This window comes from Mauremys reevesii, linkage group 7, assembly GCF_016161935.1.
Source record: "Mauremys reevesii isolate NIE-2019 linkage group 7, ASM1616193v1, whole genome shotgun sequence".
In the NCBI taxonomy this organism is placed as follows: domain Eukaryota; kingdom Metazoa; phylum Chordata; order Testudines; family Geoemydidae; genus Mauremys; species Mauremys reevesii.
The window spans coordinates 70382406-70407652 of NC_052629.1; the positions used below are offsets into that span (position 1 = coordinate 70382406).

The 25247-nt window shown below is 50.0% G+C and overlaps 1 protein-coding gene across 3 annotated transcripts in view; it reads right to left on the reverse strand.

Moving 5' to 3' along the window:
- Window positions 1-25247, reverse strand: part of PAX2 (paired box 2) — a 97854-nt gene that overhangs the window by 36020 nt on the left and 36587 nt on the right. For 2 of the 3 annotated variants that reach the window (XM_039482394.1, XM_039482393.1), the window contains exons 4-5: window positions 21399-21484; window positions 19304-19423 (exon numbers count right to left, since the gene is read on the reverse strand). In XM_039482394.1, the coding sequence (XP_039338328.1) occupies window positions 19304-19423; window positions 21399-21484 (206 nt within the window). Of the gene's footprint in view, window positions 1-19303; window positions 19460-21398; window positions 21485-25247 lie in introns of all 3 variants that reach the window. The other variant, XM_039482395.1, reaches the window with a different exon arrangement.

The following is a 25247-nucleotide window of genomic DNA, read 5'->3' on the forward strand; positions in this document are numbered from 1 at the left end:
CTCATGGGGTGAGAGAGCTTCTGGAGGAGGACGAGAGTCATGGGGAAGGCTCAGGGGAAGCAGGGAGATTCTGAGAGGAGACAGGGTTCAGCTGGGGAGGGACCACTGTTAGGTTTGGTAGAAAGGAAGGAATGACAGAGCAGGGCGTTATTATGATGAAGTGAGGCTGCAGGCAGGATTATTGGACAGGTGACAGGCAAGAGAGTGCCCAGTCAGGTAACATGGCAATGCTTTTGGGATTGGCAAAAGAACCCCCCATTTGTGCCTGGCCCAGGGACCCCACCAGCCCAGTGACACAGGGCACCCATGTTGGATTGGGAAGGCCTGCACAGCCAGCTTGAGGGCTGGACCATGGACCTCAGTCACAAGCTTTCTTACAACAGAGTGTGAATGGTGTAAGTACAATCAGATTCAATCCTACACACATAATGGGAACCACATCTGCTCCCAGCTGGCTGCCAGGAGAACCTGAAAACAATTGCACAACTGGCATAACTGCCTGACAGGAGACACATCAACACCCCTGTGTGTGTGACAGAAATACCCCAACAGGTAACATGGAAACACACTGCCAAGTGACACAGAAACACCCCCATGGGTGTCATAAAAACAGCCGTCCAGGTAACATGGAAACATGCTGACAGGTGACACAAGGACATCCCAGGATGTCACAGAAACAGCCCTACAGTTCAATGTGTTTCCATGTTACAGGTGACACAGGGACACCCCATGTATCATAGAAACAGCCCTACAAGTGACACAGAAACACTTATGTCTCCCAGGAGAACATCCATACAAATGACATAACACTCACACCGTGCTCTCTTTGGAGCAGGGACTCTCTCACTGTGTGTTTGTATAGCGCCTAGCACACTCATAACAAAAATGGATGAGTCTGACCTGCGGACACCTGCCTGGTGACACAGCAACACTCATCAGAAGTGCAGAGGGGAATGCATCTGGGTAAGCGAAACTGCGGCAGAAATGCTGTCCCTCTTCCCCAGCCTTGTCAGACCAGGGGTGGTCCCCTCCGATCTGTCTGTCCCAGTGCTACCTTGGCCTAGGATGACCAGATGTCCTAATTTTATAGGGACAGGCCCGATATTTGGGACTTTGTCTTATCTAGGTGCCTATTTCCCTCTACCCCATCCCAATTTTTCACACTTGCTGTCTGGTCACCCTACCCTAACCCTCTGTCTGACCGCTGCCTCGGCTCTGTTCTAACCACGCACACCTGTCCCCTTACAGCAACACTGCTCTCTCTCTTCCTCCTTCTCCCCTTCTCTTTTTCCCCCTCTGATGTGTTGCTGGGTCCCAGTGCAGCCAGGGCCTGTCAGGTATCTTTCCTGGACATCCCCTGAGGGGGCTTTCACAGCACTGCCAGTTGTTGCAGTTTCAAACTCAATTGTTCTCCTCAGTACTGAGGCAAATGGAGTCATTAATTACCTTCCATCGGCTGGGCCGAGTTCAGAACGCGATCAATACGCAGCGCTTGTCATTCACGGCAGCCAGCCCTGCACACCCTCTTGCTCTCACTGCATTCAGCAGGGACCCAAAGAGCTTTGCTCCAAAGCCCTAGGGCAGCTCTCCCCCGGCTCTGGAAGGGAGATTAAGCCTCCTACTTCAGGGTTCAGTCCAGTCTTTGATATAGGAGGCCAGGAGGAAACACAGCAGGGCATCTCACTCCACCTCTGCCCACTGCAGGGTTCTTCCTCCTCCCTCTGAGGCATCTGGTGCTGGCCACTGACTGGATATTGGAGGAGGTGGGCCTGTGGCCTGATACAGTCTGACAGCTCCTGCATTTCCAGGCACCTTAGTTTGGCCCCTGATGCTTATATCAATACTAAGCCTTTGTGATGCCTAAGGAGGCCTTTACCCGTGGTGGGCGCAGAAAGCAACAGCACCAATCTGATCTTGTCTGTGCAGCTCTCTGGGCCCACCCAGCAGGGGAGGCTGAAATATTGGGGTTGCAGCTCCCCCCAGAGGGCTCTGCCCTACATTTAGGGTACCACCATCTCTGGGTGAGTCAATTCCATATCAAGCAGGGCTGCCAGAACATATGGGGCTTTGACTGAGGATACTGGAGCAGACAGGGTGGAAGGGAAGGGCAGGGATTCAGCTGGGAAGGAGCTCACTGGGATGGGAGCAAGGTATGAAGGGTGCCAGGAAGGTGGGGAGGGTAATGAGGTGGAGAAGGGGTGCGTTAAGGATACTGAGGTAGTGGGGGGTGTAGCAGGGATAGTTGGGGGGGGGGGATAGCAGCTTCGTAGGATATTGGCCTTCAAGAACCAAATATGTGTTCAAATCCCCATGTCCACATGCATTGGGTAAACCTATGTGTCTGAACCTCTTTATGCAAACCCCACATCAACAAATCTATGTCAGTTTGTAACTAGGGCTCTCTATCACCAATCAGCATTCAAACTGAGCACATTTACTGTGTATCTGGACAGGCGGAGGGCAGCAAGGTTGTGTGTTCTGGCATCAATGTATAGCTAGGATTATGAATCTATGAGTGAGGAAGACTGCATATACACATATGTGCCTGGATACAGAATGGATAATGTGGTATGTGCATTGGGCATTTAATACAGGAGGTGCAAGCTTATTCTTAATTGTGCAGGCTAAGGTGCATTTAATATTGTGTGAGTATGCAAATGTGCATTGGATGAAGTCTGTGCACACAAATAGCATGTAGTTAATGTCATGTTTAGCTGTGTAAATGCATATGTATTAAGGTCTGTGTGCAAATGTGCATTGGATTACTATGGAGTATGTGAATGTGCATTTAATGAAGTGGGTGTGTGCATGCACAAATAATATGCATTCAATACCGTTTGCAAATGTACAAATTCAAATTCAGCACAGGGTTTGTGGGACACCACAGATATTGAACACGGTCTCGGTGTCTGGTTGTATACCCGAGGCTGTGAGTGAGCATGCTCATCTGTACTGAATACAGCTGTAGTGTGCATGAGTAAAGGCACTTTTGTGTCGGCATGCACACAGCTGCCATATGCACATGTGCAACATGTATAACCATGCTCGATGGCTGTGTTTGAATGAGCATGTACATGCTTGTGTGTAGTGGTGGTGGTTGTGGCTGTGCTATTTCAGTCTAGGCCAGGGGTTGGCAACCTTTCAGAAGTGGTATGCCGAGTCTTCATCTATTCACTCTAATTTGTTTCGCATGCCAGTAATACATTAACATTTTTAGAAGGTCTCTTTCTAGAAGTCTATAATATGTAACTAAACTATTGTTGTATGTAAAGTAAGTAAGGTTTTTAAAATGTTTAAGAAGCTTCATTTAAAATTAAATTAAAATGCAGAGCCCCCTGGACTGATGGCCAGGACCCAGGCAGTGTGAGTGCCATTGAAAAGCAGCATGCGTGCCACCTTCGGCACACATGACATAGGTTGCCTACCCCTGGTGTAGGGTGTACTGTGGCTGGCCTCTGTGTATCCAGTGCAGCATGACGGCTCTCTGGGCTGTATTGGAGCCGACTGGGCAAATTCTGCTCTCAATTCCGCTGTAGTAAACCTCCAATGACTCCACTTACCTCAGTGGAGTCACTCTGGGTTTATACCAGTGTAACTGAAAACAGAATGTGCGTCCAGTAACTCTTGTTGACTGTGTTGGGTTTGACCCTTTAGAAGCTAGAAATGCAGCTGTCCTCGGTGTGTGTATTTGCCTTCTTTATGTCAATGGAGCAGCAGCAGCAATGCTACTACACAATGGGCCAGATCCCCGACTGGTGTAAGTCAGAGTAGCTCCATTCATTTCAATGGAGCAATGCTGATTTATGCCAGCTGAGGATCTGGCCCTCCTATCCTCTCCCCAGCTGGTGCACACATTTCCTCCAGCATGGAGCCAGCAGGGAGAGTGCTGCTGCCTAGCTAATGCAGAGCAAACAGGGCTACCGCAGCTCCGTCTCCCAGGTCAGAAGACCTACTTGGCTTTGTCATGGGGTACGGCTCTCTCCCTTCAGATCTTGAGCCTGTGTGTCGTGGTGCTGGACCTGCTGAGGATCCCCTTGGTGAGTTTATAAAAAATGGTGGCTTTTGTTAGCTCAAAAGGACGCAAGCAAGGCAAAAAATTACATTGCATGCAGCCCTAACTATGCTTGTTTAGAGAAACTGCTTGCATTTATGAAGCCTTTGGTGCGGAAAGCAGGGTTGCAAATGACTGCATCAGACCGACAGTAAAGGCCATTAATTTCCTGTTATGTTTTCCTGTGTTGGGGGCTTTATTAATTTAATTTTACACTGTCGAACAACAGCGAGCGCTGACACCGCCACGCTCAGAGGGATTTTTTTTTCCAAGCAGCGCTTTGCCTGACATGCAAATCAACACCATTACCGGAACCAATAAAGATGAGGAGGGGACGGTGGTACCCGTGCAGCCCCGGCTCCCTGCTTCTTGAAAGCTTGGGTTCCTGGTCAGGGCACTAGCGCCCGATTTAGCTGTTGGCTGCCTGAGCTCAATTGACCTGACTCAAGCCCCAGGCAGCTCTATGCACTCCCCAGATTTTATTGGTCTCACCCATCCTCTCCTCCCAATAAAATACTCCTTACTTCCTCTCCCCTGTCTGTTCCGTTCTGCTCTCACTCCATCCCAGACCCCATTCCCCCTACAGGATCCTACCCTGGGGCCCCTCAGACCCCACACAGCCCTGTCCTTGTGCCCCATTCCCCATCATTCTCCCCTTTCCCCACGTACACACCAGCAGGGGCAAACGCACACTCCAGTCCTGAGCCAGGTGCCAGTGAATCATTTTATTGGACACTCTTCTGAGTCAGCAGTGAACCAGTGCCCCGGAGGGGGTGTTGTTAGAGGCTGCCATCTTTTTGATGTGCCATAAAACAAGGGCTCTGATCACTCTGAGTCGTTAAAATTCCCATGGCACTTTTTGCAAGAGTGCAGACATTAACCTGGCTGGCCTGACAAATTCCAACCTGAGTGATTACACACTGCCTAGCTAAATCCCCCATGCAGTTTCAATTGGACACGGCCGTCTCCTTCCTAAACTGCTGTGTCATTGCTCTGCACTGTTCAGTAACAGCTGTGCTCCACCCCAGACTTAGGTGCATTTCAGTGAGGACTAAAGTGGTTCCTATACAGTGAAACTTTCCAAAACAGCCTGTTTTTTTTCCCTCTCACTAAGCAACTGAACTGTTACAGAAAGGTCACTGAAAAGTGAAACGCACTGAAATACTGTATGCATGCAATGCTATAATACACTGCAACTAGCTGGGATGTGCACTCTACTTCAGTACCATATAAACAGAGTGTCACTGTACCCTAGTTCCCTGGAACTCGCTGGGAAAGCGCTTTGGGATCCTCCTGAATGAAAAGGTGCCATATCAATGTAAAACGAAAGTGATGAAAAACAGTCCCTTAAAGCAACATGAGGCCTGCTCATCATTAGCAAAACAGTTCCAGATACACAACGGAGCAGGGCAGAAAAGAACCCGAAAGACCTTTAAGGCCCTACAGGATATTTATTTCTCCCACTGGGAGGCTAAGATGTACCCAATGTCATAGAGGTGAAAGCAGATGGGACTTAATGAAATCCTTCCAAAATATGGGAAAGTTCAGATCTGGATGCAGGGTCAAACTCTGTGCTTGTCTCTCTAGAACTTCCTGCCTTTCTCCCCCAGCCCAGTGTTCTGGGCAGCCACAAAAGCTGTCACCCGTCTGGGAGCCCAGCTATGGAAATGTTGCGCCACCTTCTGCGACGCCATTGACTGTGGAGAAGCGTCTCCAGGAGGGTAGCAGGCCCTCCGGAGCCTGGCGCGCGTTTCATGTGCAATTGGTGTCACGTTAAAGTTTAATTAAGTGCCTACTGAAGACACTTCATTAGGAGCCTGTCCTAGGGAGACATGCAGACCCCCTTGCTCAGCCCACCAGCTGCGCCCATGGAAATTCTCTGCCTCAGCAGCTGTACGACACCTGTGAGCTGCTGACAAACACAGCACAGGGGCAGTGGGGAGGAGAAGGCAAGCTCCTCAGCCTGGCCTGGGCTGCCTCCCTGAACCAAAAGACACCCCCTGCACTCTCCTGGCTTGGGGGAAGGGGGAGAACCAACTCCTACAGCCCATGGAGCTCAGCACTCAACACATCTCGGGAGCGAGATACATGGAGGGAGAGCGAGAGAGACCAATAAGAAGGTGGACAGCAGCACTTACTGAGGCCTTTATTCTCCTTGACACTAAGGCCCCTCCCTTTACACCACTATGGCAACCTTAAAGTGGGCACAAATTACATAGGGACCCACTTGAAGCTGCCAGAACAGTGCCAAGGGGCTTTCCTAGAGATGAGAACGAGGGTTAAAGAGTTATAGGCAGATTAGACAGGCAGGTAGTTCATCCCCGGGGTCCTACTGGAGACGTCCTCGATGCACAGGATCATAACCTCGCCCCAGCCTCGGCAGGCTGACCCAGCCAGCAGGCGCGTCTGTTCCAGGAGCCGTTTGGCAGCAATGCTCGCGTTTGGAGGGGATCCAGTGTTCCCTGAGAGGTGAATTATAACTTCATAAACTGCATTTTCTTGAACGCAAGTGCCTGTGGCACAATTCAGCCAAAGCGCCTTCTCTCTCTCCCGTCTCCAATCACCTTCCCCCCTCTACTCCACTCATAGTGGGCTAATCGCTAAGTGAGATCTCCCCGCCTCCCCCTGGGATCAAGTGAAACGCAGCTGGAGGGTCAGATACCATCCCCAGACAAGCAAAGCACTCCTGCTCTTCTTTCAAATAACACCAGCCTTTCTAAAATCCCCAACTTCGAGGGAGATGGGAGATTTCCCCTGGCTCAAACTGAGAACCAGGTACTCAGTGCATTTCCTTAGCAGATGAAGACTTGCCTCTGGAGGGGCGGTTTCCATCTGTGGGCAACAAACAACGCTTAATGTTACGTCATCTCCACTGTGGGCTTGGGAGCACAGAGACGGCCAAATTAGGAGCGAATCGGCTCAGGGGGGATTGACTGTCAGGCCCCAGAGCTGCTTGGATGTAGTTGAGGAGAGAGAACACGAGCCATCCTCCACCGACGCCTCCGTAAAGGTTGGGATTTCTGAGGCCGCCGTTGTCTACTGCCGTCAAGGTCAGCAGGTTCGGGTTCACTGAACGGTCAGGACGGTTTGAATTACCGGCGCTGCCTGCCGATTCCCTCGCTGATTGTGATCCGCCTTCCAGCGCCTGGCCATGGGATGCCGTTCCCCGCCCTTGTGCCATGCACAGTGTGTGTGTGTAGGGGGGGGGGGGCACACACAGGGACGTGGGAGAGGCAAGAGCTCTCCAGAAAGGAGATGAGTTTTCAGCCACATTTCAAGAGCGAAGTCAAAGAGAGTGCGGGACCCGCAGCACGTTCTCCATGCACAGGGAGAAGGCGGGGAGAGATGCATATCCCATGACTCTTGAGGACACCCCAGCTGGAGATTATGCTTTCAATATTCACCTCCCTCTGGGGACAGAACATCCCTGGTCCCCTTTCCCCAACCTGGAGATCTCTGAACTCCCCCCCATCTCCACCCTCTATGGAAATGACGGGAACTAAAATTTACCGAGCCCTAGGGAGGTGCAGAGGGGGACTGTTGGCCATGAGCTCCATCCGGTTCTGTGCACATGACTTTAGTAGTCTGAGAGCATGGAAAGACATGCAGGCCTCTACAGAAACCACATTGCAGGGGGGTCCTCTGCCCCAAACACACCTATGTGTGTGAACAGGAGAATAAAGGGTTGAACTAACTTAGTGTGCTCCTAGATTCATCGCCCCCAAGGGGACATGACTGCTGGGCTGGGGTGCAAAGTTTCTGTAGGGAGGAGTGACATGACTTGAAAAATGTAACTGTCACCTCAGCATTTGTGCGAGAGAAGCAGCATGGGTGCCGGTGTGAGTGGGTGCACGTGTGTGCGCGCATTGCATACACAACAGGTGTGAAAGTGTGAGGGGCAAGGGCGACAATGTGCATGCGAATGAGTGTGACATACAGGGACAAGAGAATGATAGTGGACCCACATAAATAGCCTTTGCCATTGTACATGTGGGCTTGGAAGGGTTCCATTTTCACTGGTGAAGGTCTATGAACGTTGACGTCACTGTACATGTGCAAACTGATGAAACAATATTTCCACTGATAACTGAAATTTACAGCGAGGCAAAGTAAGAAAAATGCTCTTGAGAACTTCTTAGAGGTTAAGGCTATTTCCTTTATATGCTTTGATGTGATGTTGATGGTCATTAAATAATTATCATCTGCCCCGTTACCCCAATTTTCTGCAACTATGGACATTTAAATAGATCAAAACTGGAAAAAATGCTTAAAAACAAACATTGATGTTATACGTTGAAATAATAAAAAAAAAAAAAAAAAAAGTTGAATTCTGCCAAGCCTAGTTACATACATGTCTCTATAGGCCAAATTCACCCTGGGCATCACTCCACTGACATCAGTGGGGTTGCGACAGAGATGAACGTGGCCCAGTACATACATATGTTTATAGTCACACCACACGCCTCCTTGTGTATAAGCCCCAGCATGTACAGCTGTACACGTATGTATCTCTGTCTGGCTACCCTGTGTATGTGCATCAACGAAGGCCTGTGCATACTTGTGCATCTGCCTACCTATGTACACCTAGGGGTGTATGTGTGGTGGGACTATCTGAGTCAGACACTGAGGCTGTGATAGGCTGACCATGGTTGTTGGCACACACTCCCAAGACTCAACCTTCTTCAGGCCAGCAAAGTCAGAGCCCCAGACCCTACCCGCTGCCAGATACATCCTACCTGCCCCTCACTCCCCAGCTGCAAAGAATGAAGGGGGGCAGTAGCCAGTGTCTTGCTGGTTTACATTAATGAGATACACACAGCGTAATCCGGCAAAGGATTCAGCCCTACAAAGGGAGGTAATAGCAGGCTGCCATGCACAGAGCAGCTCAGGTAATTGGTTTATCTGTCTAGAAGCAGTGGTAGCAATCTCTGCACAGACAGACTAGCAGTAAAGTCTCTTCCTTAAGGCTATTTCCTTTGTCTTTTCAATTGCTTGCACATCCATGTGAGATAGAGAGAGAGAGGGAGAGCGAGAGAGAGAGCTTGAGAGAGGGAGAAATGTTAATTTGTGAATTAATGGCTTTTCTCAGCGGAATTGTAAATTCAAATGTCACCTCGCACGGTGACACTGCGGCTGGGCTGCTGAAGAAGCAGCATTCACATACCACCCCCCTAAACACACACACACACACACACACACACACACACACAGCCATGCACCTCCCCTCCCCAAAAGGTAGCTGCAGAGTGGAACATGCTACTTTTAATTTGCAATCACACCACAACAAAGCTATGCAACCAGGCTTGCTCTCCAACCCTCCTCTCCACAACCCGGATGGCTTGCACCCCCATTTCAAACATGTACAGCTCTAGTCCAAGACAACACATTATCTCACCCCGCCCCCGACTAGTCAAAGGATAGTTGTTTTTAAGGGAGGGCTTTAGAACGGATGCTGCTGCAGCCTTCTCTTCTCCTGCAATAATCAGGTGAATTAATGACCCTGAAGTTAAAGTGAGCGTGGGTACTTGGGCGCTGCATGGCATAGGGGAGAAAGCCTTCATTGTTTTCGAGCAGGAGGCGGGCAGCAGTGAGGGAGACTCATGGATGGAGATTGAATATGCAATTTTCTTTCACCTTGCCAAGAGCTGCCCCTGGGCTGTGCCTGGCCTAAATTTTTTTTTCCCTTTTGCCATCTCTGCCTTATCCGGCCCTCCCACCTCCCTTCCATTCTTTCCAGAAAATTACCTTCAAAATTGATTTCCACTTTTACAAACAAATATAATGGGAACATAAAAAAAAAAAACAAAAAAACTTGGGCTGTGATGAATTGTGGTTGTCAGGTGCTTCCAAGTTGCCTTTGTTTTTATTTTATTACCTGGTAGGTTCTTTGTTTTTCCAGCAGCTGGTAATAATGCCCCTACCTGCCCCATCATCATGGTACACGACCTCCATCATGGTGATACCCCCAGTGTTATCGTGGTGTTAACCCCATTACTCCCGATTCCCCACCCCACCCATGGTATTGCTGCTCCACATCACTGAGATGCTACCAGTCCCCATTACAATGTACCCCAGTGCTACTGCCATGATACAGCTGAGCCCGCATCATTGTGATACAGCCAGTCCGAGTCACTGGCTACCTGATTCTCTAACCCCACCAGTCCAAATCACTGGGCTACCCTGACTCTCTAATCCCCACGCTACAACAGATCCCAATCACTGTGATTTGGGCCTGTCACTATGTAGCCTTGGCTCCTATTGCCATGTTACACGGATCCAGTTTTGCTACTTTAGAGCTTCATCACTGTGTTACTCCTGTTCTCCTTTGCCATGTCAAACGGACCTCCAGTGCTGTTACCCCAACTGTACTGTAATGTTACATCAAACTGGGGCATTGCCAGGTTACCCCATGTTCTCATTTGCCTCATTGCAACATAACCCCAGATCCCCACTGCCATGTTCCCCTGATCCCATCACAACTTCACCCCTGTGCCCCATCACCATGTTACAACATCATCCCTGCACCCCATTACCATGTTAGCCCCGTGGCCCATCGCAGCCTCCCCCCTGCACCCCATTGCCATGTTACCACTGATCCTTGTCACATCACCACCCAGCGCCCCATTACCATGTTACTCCTGATCTCATTGCATCATCCTGCCAAGCATTGCCATATAACTCCTGATCCACAACACAACATCACCCCTGCATTGCACTGCCATGTTACTGCTGATCCTTGTCACAATATCACCCGGTGCCCCACTGCCCTGTTACCCCATTGCTATGCTACCCTCCCATGTGCTCCCCTGTCCCTCCTCATCTTCTTAGCCCTGACTCCAACCACCATGTTACCCCTGGCCCCCATCCCACTCAAAGTCCAGAATAGATTCAAACATCCACCTCTTTGCATGCAGACAGCAGCAGTGTATACCTAGACTGCAGACAGACAGAAAGACCCTGAGACCCCAAGAGACAGATGACCAACAAGAGATCTGGGATGAAACACACAGAGAGGACACATGAGATGGACCCGGGAAGGTGCTTTTCTGAAGCATTGCGAGGAGTTTCAGCTGCATGATTCCCACTGGACATGTCAGTGGGAACTCACCCTCAGAGACACAGACAGAGGAGGGGGTCTCCAGAGTTCTTCCACCATGGACACATGTAATCCCCTGGGTCCAGGTCTCCTGAGCTCTACCCAACACAACTCCACAACAGCCAGTTGCTACCCCCAGCTCCAGCTTTCTGTATACGCAGGGCTAGAAGCGGGCTGAAAAATGGAGGGTCTGTTAGAATCCGGGAGCTGCAGCTGTGGTAAGATTGGGCTAAAGCCCCTCAGCAAGCTGGTTTGATCGTTAAATTTCTCTTTTTGCTGGGGCTGCAACCCCTTGCGGCCCCCTCGCCCCTTCAAACACTGTGTGTACCTTGCAGCTCAGAGCAACAAAGAATGCCTGCCCTCCTTAGGGTAATAACTTCATGTGCACAAGGCTGTGACAGCAACTTGTCAGCCTGAACGCACATCCACTGATGTTAACACACAAATACACAACACTCACATAAATATGCACACAAATGCCCAACTCTTGCACAGGTACACCTATACCTAATTTACACACACACACAGGAGGGAGGGATAGCTCAGTGGTTTGAGCATTGGCCTGCTAAACCCAGGGCTGTGAGTTCAATCCTTGAGGGGGCCATTTAGGGATCTGGGGCAAAAAAAATCAGTACTTGGTCCTGCTAGTGGAGGCAGGGGGCTGGACTCAATGACCTTTCAAGGTCCCTTCCAGCTCTAGGAGATTGGTATATCTCCACTTATTAAATACACAACCCCCCCAAATACATACAAGTACATAGCACCCACCCACATACATAAAAATATACACACAAGCACACCCCATTCACAAAATATATATTCATACACAACACGAACATAAATCTAGATACACCGTGTTCACACAAATACACTCAAAATATGCACACAGATACAGCATTTACAGAAATGTACAACGTGCCTATACTCACAATGCACAGATCAACATGCACAAAAATCCAAATACATAAAAGTGGCACTCTGCCAAGGACAGATGTACAGGCAAGTGGAAACCAGTCACACACACACGTTCTTGGAGTCACAAATACAAACGCAGAGAGGTACAAACACACATTCTCTCCCACCCCCAGGACAGATCCGCTTGTCCTCGGTATTACTGATCCATGGCAAACTAAACAGCAACTCCAGCTTTGCATGTGTTCTGCCTAACCAGCCTTCTGTGATGCACTCTTTTAACTCTGTCTTACCTATAATTCTGCTCAGCAGCGGCACATCCATCACACACCTCCCCACCATCCCTAGCGCATGCTCACACACACACTCAGGCTGGCTGTCTCTTTCGCTTACAGACAGACCTCATGCAACCACAACCCATATTTCTGGCACAGCCACACTGGCACCTGCTAATTCTGCCCCTTTTCATCAGTGCTGTGCTGCTGATGCCTTGTTCTGCCATCACCTCTTCCTCCTCTTTTCTTCCATGCACGCTCTGCCCTCTCTGGCCAGCCTTCTGCAGTTCGCTCAGAGAGGTGCGAGGCGACTGGCAGGTGTCGCTCATTTCTACATTCTAATCTCTTGCTGTTGGGAGTCTCACCAACGTCAGGACTATGGGGGCTTCACAGACAATAAACTGCCTCTTAGAGCTACAACTTCATCTAGTGCATGAGGGAGCTGTTAACTACACTTGCCTGCATTGACACAGCCACACTGTAGGTTCAGCACAGACACTGCTGCCTACAGGGATACAACACGGCCATGGGCAGGCACAGCCACGCTGCCTGAAACAACACAATCAATAGGGCCAGGGGGATAAAATCACAGCACGAAACAACCACACCTCACACACAACCAGATTAGCCCAAAGTGACACATCCAACACCCACCTGCGACAATAAGAACACATGGCTATCGCATGAGGCAACACAACTACACCCATCTGCAGTGCCACGAACACAACCATTCACCTGCAACAAAGCAATCATAGAGAATAATGCAAACACCCCTCTGGGTTGACACGGAAGCACAGCATGAAACGACACAACCACACCACAGACAACGTTGCCAGGCTTCACCTGCAGGGACCCTGCACACTCAGTTGTCTTTAACAAAACCACTTGCAAAGACACAAACTCATCCAACTGCACTCACACAAACACACATCAGATGCAGCGATATAATCCCATAGTGTGACCCAAGCATATTGTTTGCAGCACCACATTTAAAAGCGCAAAGGCATATCCCTGTAATGACACAAACACTCCCAAACACAACCCTACCACCTGCAGTCAATGACCACATCTGTTGCAATGACAACCTCTTCAGTGGAAGTGACACAACAATACTGCCTGCAATGATGTACTGATGATGCCTACGATGGAACAACCTCACTGCCTGCAGTGACACAAACACACCATCAATATGATTCAATCATGCCTCCTCAAACAACACAATCACTTCAGCTGCAATACTGCAAAATTGCAAGCAATGATGCAGCTATACCGTCCCATCAGCAGTAACGGTAGAGCCTCCCACATGAGCACCGTGGCCATGCTGCCAGCAATGACACAATCAAATCACCTGCAATGACAACCATAGCACCGCTAGTGAGATAACCATGCTGCCTCGAACAATACTATTGTACCACACCGTCAATGACGCAACCAGCTGCAGCAAGCACACCACACCTGTCCTCATGGAAAAGTCTCCATCCTGATCTTCATGGCAGGGGCCTAGGATATGTAAGAGCCCAGAGCTCTTGGATGGACATGGTGGTTGACAATTCCACTCCTTTGACCCAGTGGAATTCTACAATAACGGTAAAGCTCATCTGTGCAGCGATTGCCAGTTCTGGACTGTGGACTGAACTCCCCCAGGAGCTAAGGGCCAGCCCAAACCTCCCTGCTTTCCGCTCTAAGAGCAAGGCACATATCTTCAAGAGGCCTTTGCTCACATAAACACGGAGCCATGTAAAAAAAGGGCGGGGGGAGAACGACGACAACCACCAAACTAACCAACACAACCAAACAAAACCACCAAAACAAATCCTTTTCCAAAACCAGACCACTCCGCCACACCCACGATTCTCCCCCTGGGGAGAGGAAGAACCACATGTGACAGATTGAACATCACCATCATACCACATGCAGTGACAGAATGCACCTTGAACATCACAATCGCCCCTCCCTGCCGCAATGACAGGATGCACCTTGAACACCACAGTCACACCCCCGCCGCAATGACAGGACGCACCTTGAACAACACAATCACACCAACTGCAATGACAGGACGCACCTTGAACACCACAATCACACACACCCCTGCAATGATGCAATCACCTTGAACAACATGCTCACACCACCTGCAATGACACAACCCACCTTGAACAAGAAAATTGCACCACCTGCAACGACTTAGCCACTCCACTTTGAACAACACAATTGCACCCCCTGCAATGACAGAACTGCCCCGCCTGGAACAGCACAATTGCACCCCTTGCGATGAGACAGCCCCGTGTCCCACACTTAGATGTATATCATTCCAATCATCCGGATGTCAGACTACAAAAGAGAAGGAAAACGCTGAACTGTATTCAGCCTCTCTCCTCCTGGGGATATCACACTGGAAGCACTCTGGATATTATTGCCTCTTATACTAACAACCACCCGTCTACCTCCTCTCCCACAAAACCACTGCTGATATTAGTGCTGATAATGCTAACAGCCCTGTGGGTTTTATTACTGCTGATACTAATAATACTAGACACATTACGGCTGCTCCTGCCAATAACACGCCGCCGATATGATCCCTGCTAATGCTGACAGTACTTGTGGATAATATCGCTGCCATTGTCAGCACCGCAGATCTGATTGCTGTTATTGTCGCGGGCCAGTACAAATAAACACTGCCGAATTATCAACACCAGAACAGGAATCCAAAATGAGAATCTGGATCTATAAAAGAAATCCGCCCACACCCTGCTCTCGAGAGAAAGAGCTGCCTTTAATCATGACGGTTTTCTAACGATCACAGTGGTCTCGCCTATCTCATGGAGCAAAAGTCCTCCTGGGAGCCTGAAGAGGCCAAGGGTGCAAGAGGGCACTGGGAATGGTGCTTTGATTATCCATTCATCCATCTCCTCCATATGCACCCACCCATCCATCCCCTTATGTGCCCATCTAGCTCGTATATAATGCCCATCACCGTAGCAGCTGAGCGGCGCTCATTTCTTTATTATTAGAATCGGTGCATCTGAGCAGGGCCCCTTCTGACCCTGTTGGAAGGAGGGAGAGAGGAGGAGGGGAATAGCCAATTGCTCGTCGCCTTTTCAAAGGGGGCCTTCGTGTCTTCTCTTCCACAGCCACGGTGCTGCCGTACCTGGCTGGACCTACTGTGCACAGCAGGGGGAGGGGCTCAGCCTAGGGCTGGGAGCACAGGAGTAAGAGCCAGGGATCCTACCGTGGCTGTGATATGGGGACAAGGCTCTCTGTGGCCTCGAGCTGGTCCATTCCCCTCGCTGTGCCTGGTTCCTTGGGCCGGCTGGGTGGGAACAATGGATACATCTGCCCCACGGCATAGCCATGGCTGGCTCAAGTCAGCTGACTGCCTGGGCTCTAGGACCCTGCGAGCGGGGTGGGTTTCAAAGCCCAGGCTCCAGCCCGAGACCAAACGTCTACACTAGGATTTTATAGCCCACAGCCTGAGCTCTGAGACTCAGGTTTTTTATTGCAGTGTAGACACCCCCTCCCCCCAACAGGGCTGAGGATTCACCTGTGAATGTCTACAAGGGGCTGGAATGACGAGAAGTGCTAAGTACTCGTCGGGGGACAGACCCTGCAATCCCTATGCAGCCTTTAGGGAGTGGCCCCTTCCCTACTCTGATTAACGGGCGCACAGCGTCCCTTCCCTATTCACTCTCCACCTAGCCCCCCCCCCCCATCAATTCACTGCAGAGACACCTGGCTGCCAACGTCCCTCGCCGAGCCCACCTCACACAGCCGTCTGGCTACCTCTGCCTGACTCGGGAGTTTGGCTACATCATCCTGACACATAATTATCTCCCCTCTTCTTAATCATCTGCGCCGCTGTCTAATGCAGGCACCAGCTGCAGCAAGGAGGAGTGGGAGGGGAGCAGGGGATGAGGACGGAGGCTCCTCTCTGCTCCCTTTCCCCTCCAAGCCGCCTCGCATGCTGCTAACGACGTTTTCAGAACCAGGGGCAGCCTGGCTTGTCCCCTCTGCTCTGGGACTTCTTGAGATAGCACTCCCATTTACCCCATAGATGGGAGGGGGGAATTGGCAGGGCTGTTCCCTGCCCCCTAGCATGGCTGGGACTGCAGATCTGCCTTCAGAGGCAAACTCTTGCTCTTTAAATGCAAGAAGCAAGCCCCAGTCGGGAACAGATGCGAGTAGATCACTGGTACGGACATCATTCAGCACCCATGGAACACACCGGGAAGATGACTCTTTACAGTACAAAATACCTGCAGCTTGCCAACAATCACCCCCTCCAGTCTCCCATGCCTCCCACCCCTCTCCACCTTGCAGCTAAGACAAACTAGAGCCTGCCAGACTAGGCAAACACTGCTGGAGAACAAGAGAAAGGCACTGGCTGCACACCACCTTGGGAGAGCTCCTGCCAGGAAGAGAGATCTGAAGCAGAGGGACCTGCAGTTAGTACTGTTGGTGGGTGGGGTATGACGCTGGGGTATCCTTAGTGGGAGCAGGATCGAGACATAAGGGCAGGTTCCTCTAAGGCACTGAACACACGCTGCAAGATGCAGCAGCCACTGGCAGCACTGAAAGCTGAGGGTTCTCAGCACGACACAGGGAATGGCCGATGACTCCCCCAGCTCCTGACTGGAAGCAGGGACTGACGAGAATCTCCTTTCCTTAATAAATCAAATCCGGGAGGAATCAGAGCAACCCATAAAAGCTGCCCTGTATGTCTGGGTTTCAGATACTTTTTTCTTTTGGTACTTTCATTGTACTGCGCCAAACAGCTCAAATTCTTGGACTGAAATCTAGGGAGTGGATCAGCCTGTCATGGGCAAAGCTCCTGGGATGTTTGGGAAGAGCAAAGTACTGATGCCAGATGATCTGGTTGGCATTATACTGAGTACTAAGGGATCCTGCCAAGAGCCAGATCACCACAAAACTCTACTACAGGTGAAACTTACCAAATCTGGGTTTTCCTGACAACGCCAAACGCAGCCGTGGTGTACACAGAGGTTTGCAAATCTATAGGGGAACCTGGATTCACTTGAAATTGAGGGACCAGGTCAATTTATGCTTTAGGTGTAACCATGAAAACCACCGGAGGGTTTGCATTCCAGTAGTGACGGGTCAAAACCAAAACCAAAACCCTGGATCCCAGCACTCCAAAAGTTTGAGGCAGGAGTTCTCAACCTCTCCCTTAATGTCCACCCCTTTCCATAGTGGGACTGTCCCAGGACCTCACTGCCATCAGCCTGGGGACTGGATCTGCAGCTGGGTCCTGATCCAACTCCCAGTGGAATCAGGGGGCATTTTCCCCATTTGCTTTAATGGGGTCTGAATCTCTGCATTCCAAATGACGCAGTCCCTGGTTTTCACCAGTAACCAGGCAGGATGAGGCTGCTGGAGCTAAGTTTTGCTAGGGGCTACTGGGTTCATTTGAACCTGAAACTTAAAGTGAAACTCAGGAGTGCGTGAACCCTATGAGAACCGAAGCCATGCAAGTAGCTGGCACAACCCGCATACAGCTCTTCTGCTGTGATATAGCCTCCATCTCCCCTCAACCCAGCAGATAACACAGGCTCCCTGCTATTAACTTACCCCCGTTTGGCCTGGGGGTTGCAGGCAAGTCAGCCTCCTACTGCTAGGAGGTGCCATCCACACAACAGACAAGAGTGGGAAGTGACAGATTAAGGCAGTGGTTCTCAGTCAGGGATACACACATCCCTGGGGGTCTGCGGAAGTCTTCCTTGAGGCACATCAACTCATCTGGCTATTTGCCTAGTTTTACAACAGGCTACCTAGAAAGCACTAGCAAAGTCAGTACAAACTGAAATTTTATACAGACAACAACTTGTTTATACTGCTCTATCTACTATACCAGTGTTTCTCCACCTGGGGGTGTCAACGCCGGGTTATGGGATGGGTTTAGAGGAGTCTCAAGTGCAGGGCCGGCATTAGGGAGTGGCAAGCAGGGGCCCCGCAAAGCTAAGATACATGCCAAAGCTTGAGCCCGCCGCCCAAGGCTGAAACCAGACTCCTGACAGGGGTCCAGTAGTCTGGAAATGTTGAGAACCACTCAATTAAGGCAGGATTGAACGGGTCAAACAACTCAGGCCTCACACTCTGAACAGCCCCTCCCCAATGTTCAGTGCATCCAAATACAAGAACAGATTGAAGACAACAACAAGTACACAAGCTTTATGCCCCCCCACCCCCACAAATGCTGAGACTCCCCTCCCCTCCTTACACTGCCCACCTGGAAACACGCCAGCAAGTGGGCTTGGCTCCCCAGCTTTTTGCTCATTCCAAGATCTATTTAGCCATGAATCCATACCAGTCTGGGAAGCGGGGAGGGGAAGAGAAGGAACAATCTTGATCCCTAATTTCTGTGGGTTTGGGGGTGGGGGGTTAGATACTTGCACAGTACAGGAGACCTACTAAGTATTTGGCCCTGGGGGGAAGTAAGTCTGTTTGGTGCCGTGAAGGAGGCCAGCTGAACCCGGGGCCCTTAATGTCACTGTAAATAAGTGGCTGATGGCACGTTGTAGGGAAAGGGCTGCTTGCACCGAGAGTCTGAGAGTCACATTTCCTCCCATCCCACTGCAGGTGCTGAGCCGAGATGGCATCAGGTTAGGAAGCAAGTGAGTCAGAATGACCTGGTTTCCCCGCAGTTCAAAGCGCGGGCACCTGCTGGCACCTGGGGAGTTGGGTTCCAGCCCTTTCCAGTGGAGAATGGGCTTGGGATCAGCTCCAGGAATGGAAGCGGCTGCTCAGCCCACTGAGCAGATGTCTGGAGAATGTAGCCTGTCACGAAAGGCCTCGGAAGAAGAACATTCCAAGCCAGCAGGGCGGTGTGGGGAATCGGCCGCTGCTGCTAAAACTGATCTAGCCCCGGAGCAGCTGCAAGGCCTGGTTTGAAATCGGAGCCTGTGCATGGGGACAAAGAATATAAAAGGGGAGGATGAGCCTCTCCCCTCCCCCTACCTTCATCACGTTTCCTCTTCTCGCCATTCGACCGAGGAATGCCCAGGATCCCGTTAATGGAGTAAGAACCCACTGGATCATTGGAGGCACTGGAGACGGGAGGGGATGCTGTACTGGGAACTGGACAAAAGGAAAAGGGAAAAGGGCCATGAGGAGAGCAGCACAGCACTCAGGGAGCACCCAGCTGTAAGCTACCCCTTCCCGCGCTCTCCTAGGAAAGCCCCTGGCACCAAACAGACCCCAGTTCGTGTCAACGAAGGAGCCATAGACTGATATTCCATAGACTGACAACACCTCTTGCTGCCTCTCAATCTTGCCACATATCTCACCATACAGCAGCTCCACAGACCCCAGTGCAGACCACCAAGCAGCTACAACCTGCTAGTAGATCCCAGTCGAGAGCAACAGCTCCCCAGTGCCTTCCAGTGGAGTCCCATGCAAGGTCTGCATGTAACACGCAAGCTAATGACCATCCAGGTTCAGCCAAGCACCTCCCAGGAAAGCCTAGTGTAGAGCGTTCTCTCCCAGTATGCCCCATTCAAGAGGTACCTGTCACATGATATCCCAGACATCCTCCCAATACAACCTCCCCTCCAGGATACAGCCTAGCACAGGTGCACAGCATTTCAGTGCATCTCAGTACAAGCCAACACCTTCTATAATCTCCCAGTGCAGATCAAGAGCTCACAGTCTGTATCTCGGTACAGATTAACACCATGGTGGTGCATCCCAGTACAGACCATCTCCCAGTATAGGCTAGAAGTATCCCACTACAACCTAGTCATGGCCATCATCTCTCAACAGGTTCCAGTGTAGCCCAGTATCAGCTCAGAAAACTCATTCAGAAGAAAGAACGAACGAAAGAATGAGCAGGTGTGCAGGATAATACAATGCATTCCAGGAGGCATGCCATCACTTCACAGTACATCCCTGTATGCATCCTAGCCCAGATATACATAGGCACTCCCCTGTGCAACCTTCCCTGTGCATCTCTGCCCCCCACTGAACATTGTACTGATGTGATCAACAACCTCTCTGTGCAATAGGAGCCTTCCAGTACAGTACACTCTGCCAGCTCCATCTAGTACAGACCAGTACTTCCCAGTACAGCCCAATATGGTGTCACACTTCCAGTGACATTACCCACAAACACCATTCCATAGAGGCCAATCCATTCTACTACATTGCAGGACACAGCACTTTTCTTCCAGTACAGAACAGAACCCACCAGCCCCATCCAGTATAGACCAGCACTTCCCAGGAGATCCCCATACGGTGCTTGATTCCCAGGAACAAAACACCCACAATCGCCTCCCTAGATAGGCCATCACATTTCACAGCTTCCCAGCACACAGCACTGTTCTTCCAGCACAGATTAGTAACCCCACCCTGTACCAGCAGGAGCAGAACATACACATAAGACCACAGAACCAACAATAAAAAATGCCTTATACGTCCTTAGCATGGAGTCTGTAACACTATAGACTAGCAAACGCTCTGTAGACTTTATTACAGGCTCAGAATCCTGCGCACAAAATAGTCAAACCATTTCCCATTAACGTCTCAGGTAAATACATCCCGGCACTGCTGGACTCAGTGGCCAGCTCTCGGGAATGTCTTTTCCTGCTACAGGCATATCCTTGTCTCTGAGAAACGGGCTCATGCCAGGGAGGGGAGAGATGGATAAACAGAGAGGGGGAGGTGAAAGAAGAGGAAGAGTGTGAATGAGGTAGGAAAAGTGAAGCAGAGGGACAAATGTGCTTGGACACTCTGGTGATGGACACTTTATATACAGGGAGGGAAAGGAGAGAGAGGAAAGACAAAGGGAGGTAGAAGGATAAAGAATGACTCAATATGAGTCTACATCTATATGCTGAGTCGCATTCTGACTCAGACGTAACCCACTGACCCCCTGGGAGTTAGGCCGGCGGAGAATTTTACCCTCTGCCTTTAGCTGTGCTGTTTGGTGCTTCTCTCATGCTAGACTGCCCTAGTGTCCGTCTTGCTTCACTCCCCCCACCTCATCCTTATTCCCTTGTGTCTAGATCCACCGGCCCCATCCCTCATTGTGCCGGCCCCTCCACTGCCTTCTTACCGATAGTGTGTCCAGGTGCAGTCACTCCTGTCCCAGTCCCATCTGGTGTCGGGTGGAAAGGCTGCTGAACTTTGGTTCTGATAATCCTGTAAAAGAGTGAAACTGGGTCAGAACTCAGTTCCTTCCACAGCTCCTCCAACCCCTCAGAGCCCATCAAATTCTGGCACTGCCCTCACCAACCCCAGCTGCCAAACCAGGAGGCCTGATCAGCTGTCAATGCGCAGCACAGAGCAGAAAATAACCCTGTGCAATGGCTTCTTCTGACTCAGCATGGCCACAACATGGTCATGGGGGTTTTGCCAGCCATGTCAATGAGAGTCCCTCTGAGCCCTTCTCTGATGGGAGTTTTCACTGCAGAGCTAACACAGCTCAGAACGAGCACCAGGAATAGCAGGCTGTCTCATGTGTCAGCAACTAGGTTATCATTGATGTACTGGCTGTTCTGGACCATTATTCCCAGTGATGCTGTGAGAGGTTGGACGAACCCAGCTCAGTTGCCAGACTTCGGCAACCGTAGCAACTTGCAGAATCGCTGTTTAATGTGTGAGTGGTGCAGATCTGATCTGTAGTGTGACTGAGAGGGAAATATGTGTGAAGGGTGACGGGCCCAAGGACATAGATTCATAGAGTTAAAGGGCAGAAGGAACCATTAAATCATCTAGTCTGACCTCCTGTATGTCATAGATCATAGAATTTCACCCACTTTCCCCTGTATTGAACCCAATAATGTGTGTAATTATGACCCATCTGAGTGTCAACATTATGCTGACCCAAGAGAGCAAGAGACTGGAAATATAAAGCACTTTGTGTTTTTTAATAAAGTAAAGCACTTATTAACCGATTAAGCATTACCAAGGACTTTTCCCTGGACAAGTGAGCGACTGGGGGCACAGGGTAGCTGAAGGAACTGGCAGTGGGACATAGATCATTAGCAAAAACAAAGCTCCCACAAGCATGATGCTTCGGCATTTATCAGGCAGTGAATTAACATAACTCAGAAGCATAGAGAAGGTGTGTTGGGGAATGTGACAGAGCAGAGGAGACATCCCCGAATGAAGATGGAAAGTTAAAGCTCAGTTTATGTTCCTGTCCTTGTTATATGAAGTTTTTTGCTGCTACGTCGCTGGTTCAAATCCAGCTGAGGTCAGTGACGAAAGAAAATCATTACCTCCTGCTGGCTGCTGGCAAAAAGGGCTGGAGAGCTCCCTAGCCTGTGCTGATGGGCAAGTGTTTGCGACCCAAGCACCACCTTCACTAATAGTCCTCTTGCTGGCGAGCTCAGGAAAGCCACCAAGAACTGGAGAGGCCATGAAGGCCGAACCCCCCTCAGACCGTAAATGGGGGTCCCTCCAGGTCAGGGCTGAGGCATGGGGTGGAGGGGCCGCACGAGGGCTGCCCATGCTGTTCAGGGATTGGTTTCCAGGGCCGTCAATCCTGTATTAAATTCACTTTAAGCTCTGTCCTAAAGTCCCTCCTAAAAGTGAAAGCAAATAACTGAAGGTGCCTGACATCCTCCCCTGCTCCACCTAAGGTGGGAGTCAGATACGCTGCAGAGCTCTTTCTACACAACAAGCTGGCCAGACTTCAAAGAGAAAAGGCATGTTCTGCGGCCCAGCATGGCAGGGCAGTACAGGGCCTGGGGGAGGCCAGGCCAGAGCACAATAGGTAAGTCTGGGATTCTGGGGGCTGTTCCCAGGCCAGAGAATGGTATTGTAGGGCTGAGCACCTCAGAAGCATCAGGATGTTCAGGCATTGCAGGTGATAGAGCCTGAAGTGTACTGGAAGGAGCAGGTGTTGCAGAGGATGGTGCTTGGGAAGTATGTGGAGGCAGGTAATGTAAAGGTTTGTATCTGAAGAGGCCCAGCTGGTGTAGCTCCACTCATGTCAATGGATGTGTGCTGATTTACACCAATTGAGGATCTGGTCAGGAGGTATTTGAGAGCCTTGTACATATGAGGCCAGATCCTGGAGCTATGCTGATTTACACCAGCTGAGGAGCTCACCTAAGAAGTCCATGAAGGGGCAGGTATTGTAATTTCTTTCTTTCCCCCTTCTCCCCCATTCCCTTGAAGCACCCTGAAGTGCCACGGTGCTTGTGTGAGTTTATTGATTCGGCCCAGCCCAGAGAGAGCAGAAAGTGGGGCTGGGGTGCAGGCACAGGGATGGAAATAGAAAGCTATAAATTATTTGTGACAGGAAAGCAATAGTGCCAGAGAGCTGAGCACAAGTCCCGTGTCACTATTAGATTCCTTTTAGCCTGATGACACTGTAAAAGAGGTTAAGTGTCTGATGGAATCGTACACCTAGGGGGCAGGGGCAGACTGGGAGCAGAACAAGCCACACAGAGCGGGTATATCAATTCTCCAGGCCAATAATATTCCTCTCATTGATCGCAACACAAAGTTCAAAAAATCTCATTACAGCCAAGCAGACCTGGAACTTTTAAAAAAAAAAAATCGATAGAGTGATATAATGTATGTATGCTTAGTATAAATGTATCTATTCATCTATCCATCCATCCAAATTCTGCCCAAGGGGAGGTCTGAGTTAACCTACACATTATACTATGTTATGTTGTATTGTACTATATTGAAATGAGCGAGTTAGAAGAATTCCCCTGCAGCCTTAGATGACATACTGTAAAAAGTCCTATTAGCAGGGAAATGACATCAGACATCCCTATTCATACTTTGAGATGACCTCATACTATACTAAGTTATTCTGTACTGAAATGAACAGATGAAGACAATTCTTAGAGTCTTACCCTAAATACAGTTAGAAGAGCATTGAAGTGACATCAGAGGCCCTTATTCATACTAGGGTGACCTGCGATGCTTCCATTTGCAGGGATGCTAGCAGGACTTTTTTGAAGTGAGAAATATAAACAAATTAAATGTAAAACGGAAATATCCTGGCCTGCTGTTATAAGATTTGAGGGCAGCCTCTCACAAGCTCTGTTCACCAACTCTTGGTATTACATGGTTGATTTTCTATTCAGTTTGATTCCCAAGACTTCCACCTTTTGAGAGTCTTGATGAAAGCAGGACGGAGGGGAAGAGCGGATGAGGTTGAGGTGGCATTTAACATACCAGTGAATAGCTCTGATCTCACAGGATGGGAAGCTGTTCTACAGGGAAACTTATCTCCCTACCTTACCACATTACCTGGGCACCTCACAACGTTAGCATATTTAACCTCACAGCACACCTCTGGAAGGCAGGGAAGCTATAGCCCCATTCTCAGAGGGGGAAGTGAGCCACAGACAAACTGATTTATCCACAATCACACAGAGCCAATGGCATAGCTGGGAATTGAACCCAGGTCTCCAGAGAACTACGCCCTGCCTGCCCTACCACACCATCCTCTGTAGGTTGGTTGGACACGTGGTATTTGCGTCACTCTCTGGGAGGTTTTAGTGAATTCAGCACAGTGAAAGGCTCTGGATTGACAGTCCGGGGCCAAAAGGCCTCCTTGTCCACAGAACAGGAATAAAAGCCATGCAAGATTGCCCGCTATGTCCCACCAACCCACACAGGGGTGAGAAGGGAAGGTCAGTGTCCATATCCACCCACACCTTGGACTTTCCACTGGGAACACCATTACAAGGTTGCCAGGTAGGGCCAATTGGGATGGTGGTTGCTGAGATGTGTCCTTTAGGAACTGGATCTAGATTCACCAGCAGCTGGTAATTTTTGGTCACTACAGGACCAGAGTTCAGTCAGTGACCTGAAGGTGACAGGCTCTGTAGAAAATATTCCTGTCTCAAGAATGAAGCTGGTTTTGAATGAAGCTGGCTCACAAGGAAGTGGGTAGAAGTACTGAGGCTGCGTTTCTGCAACCCGCCAATAA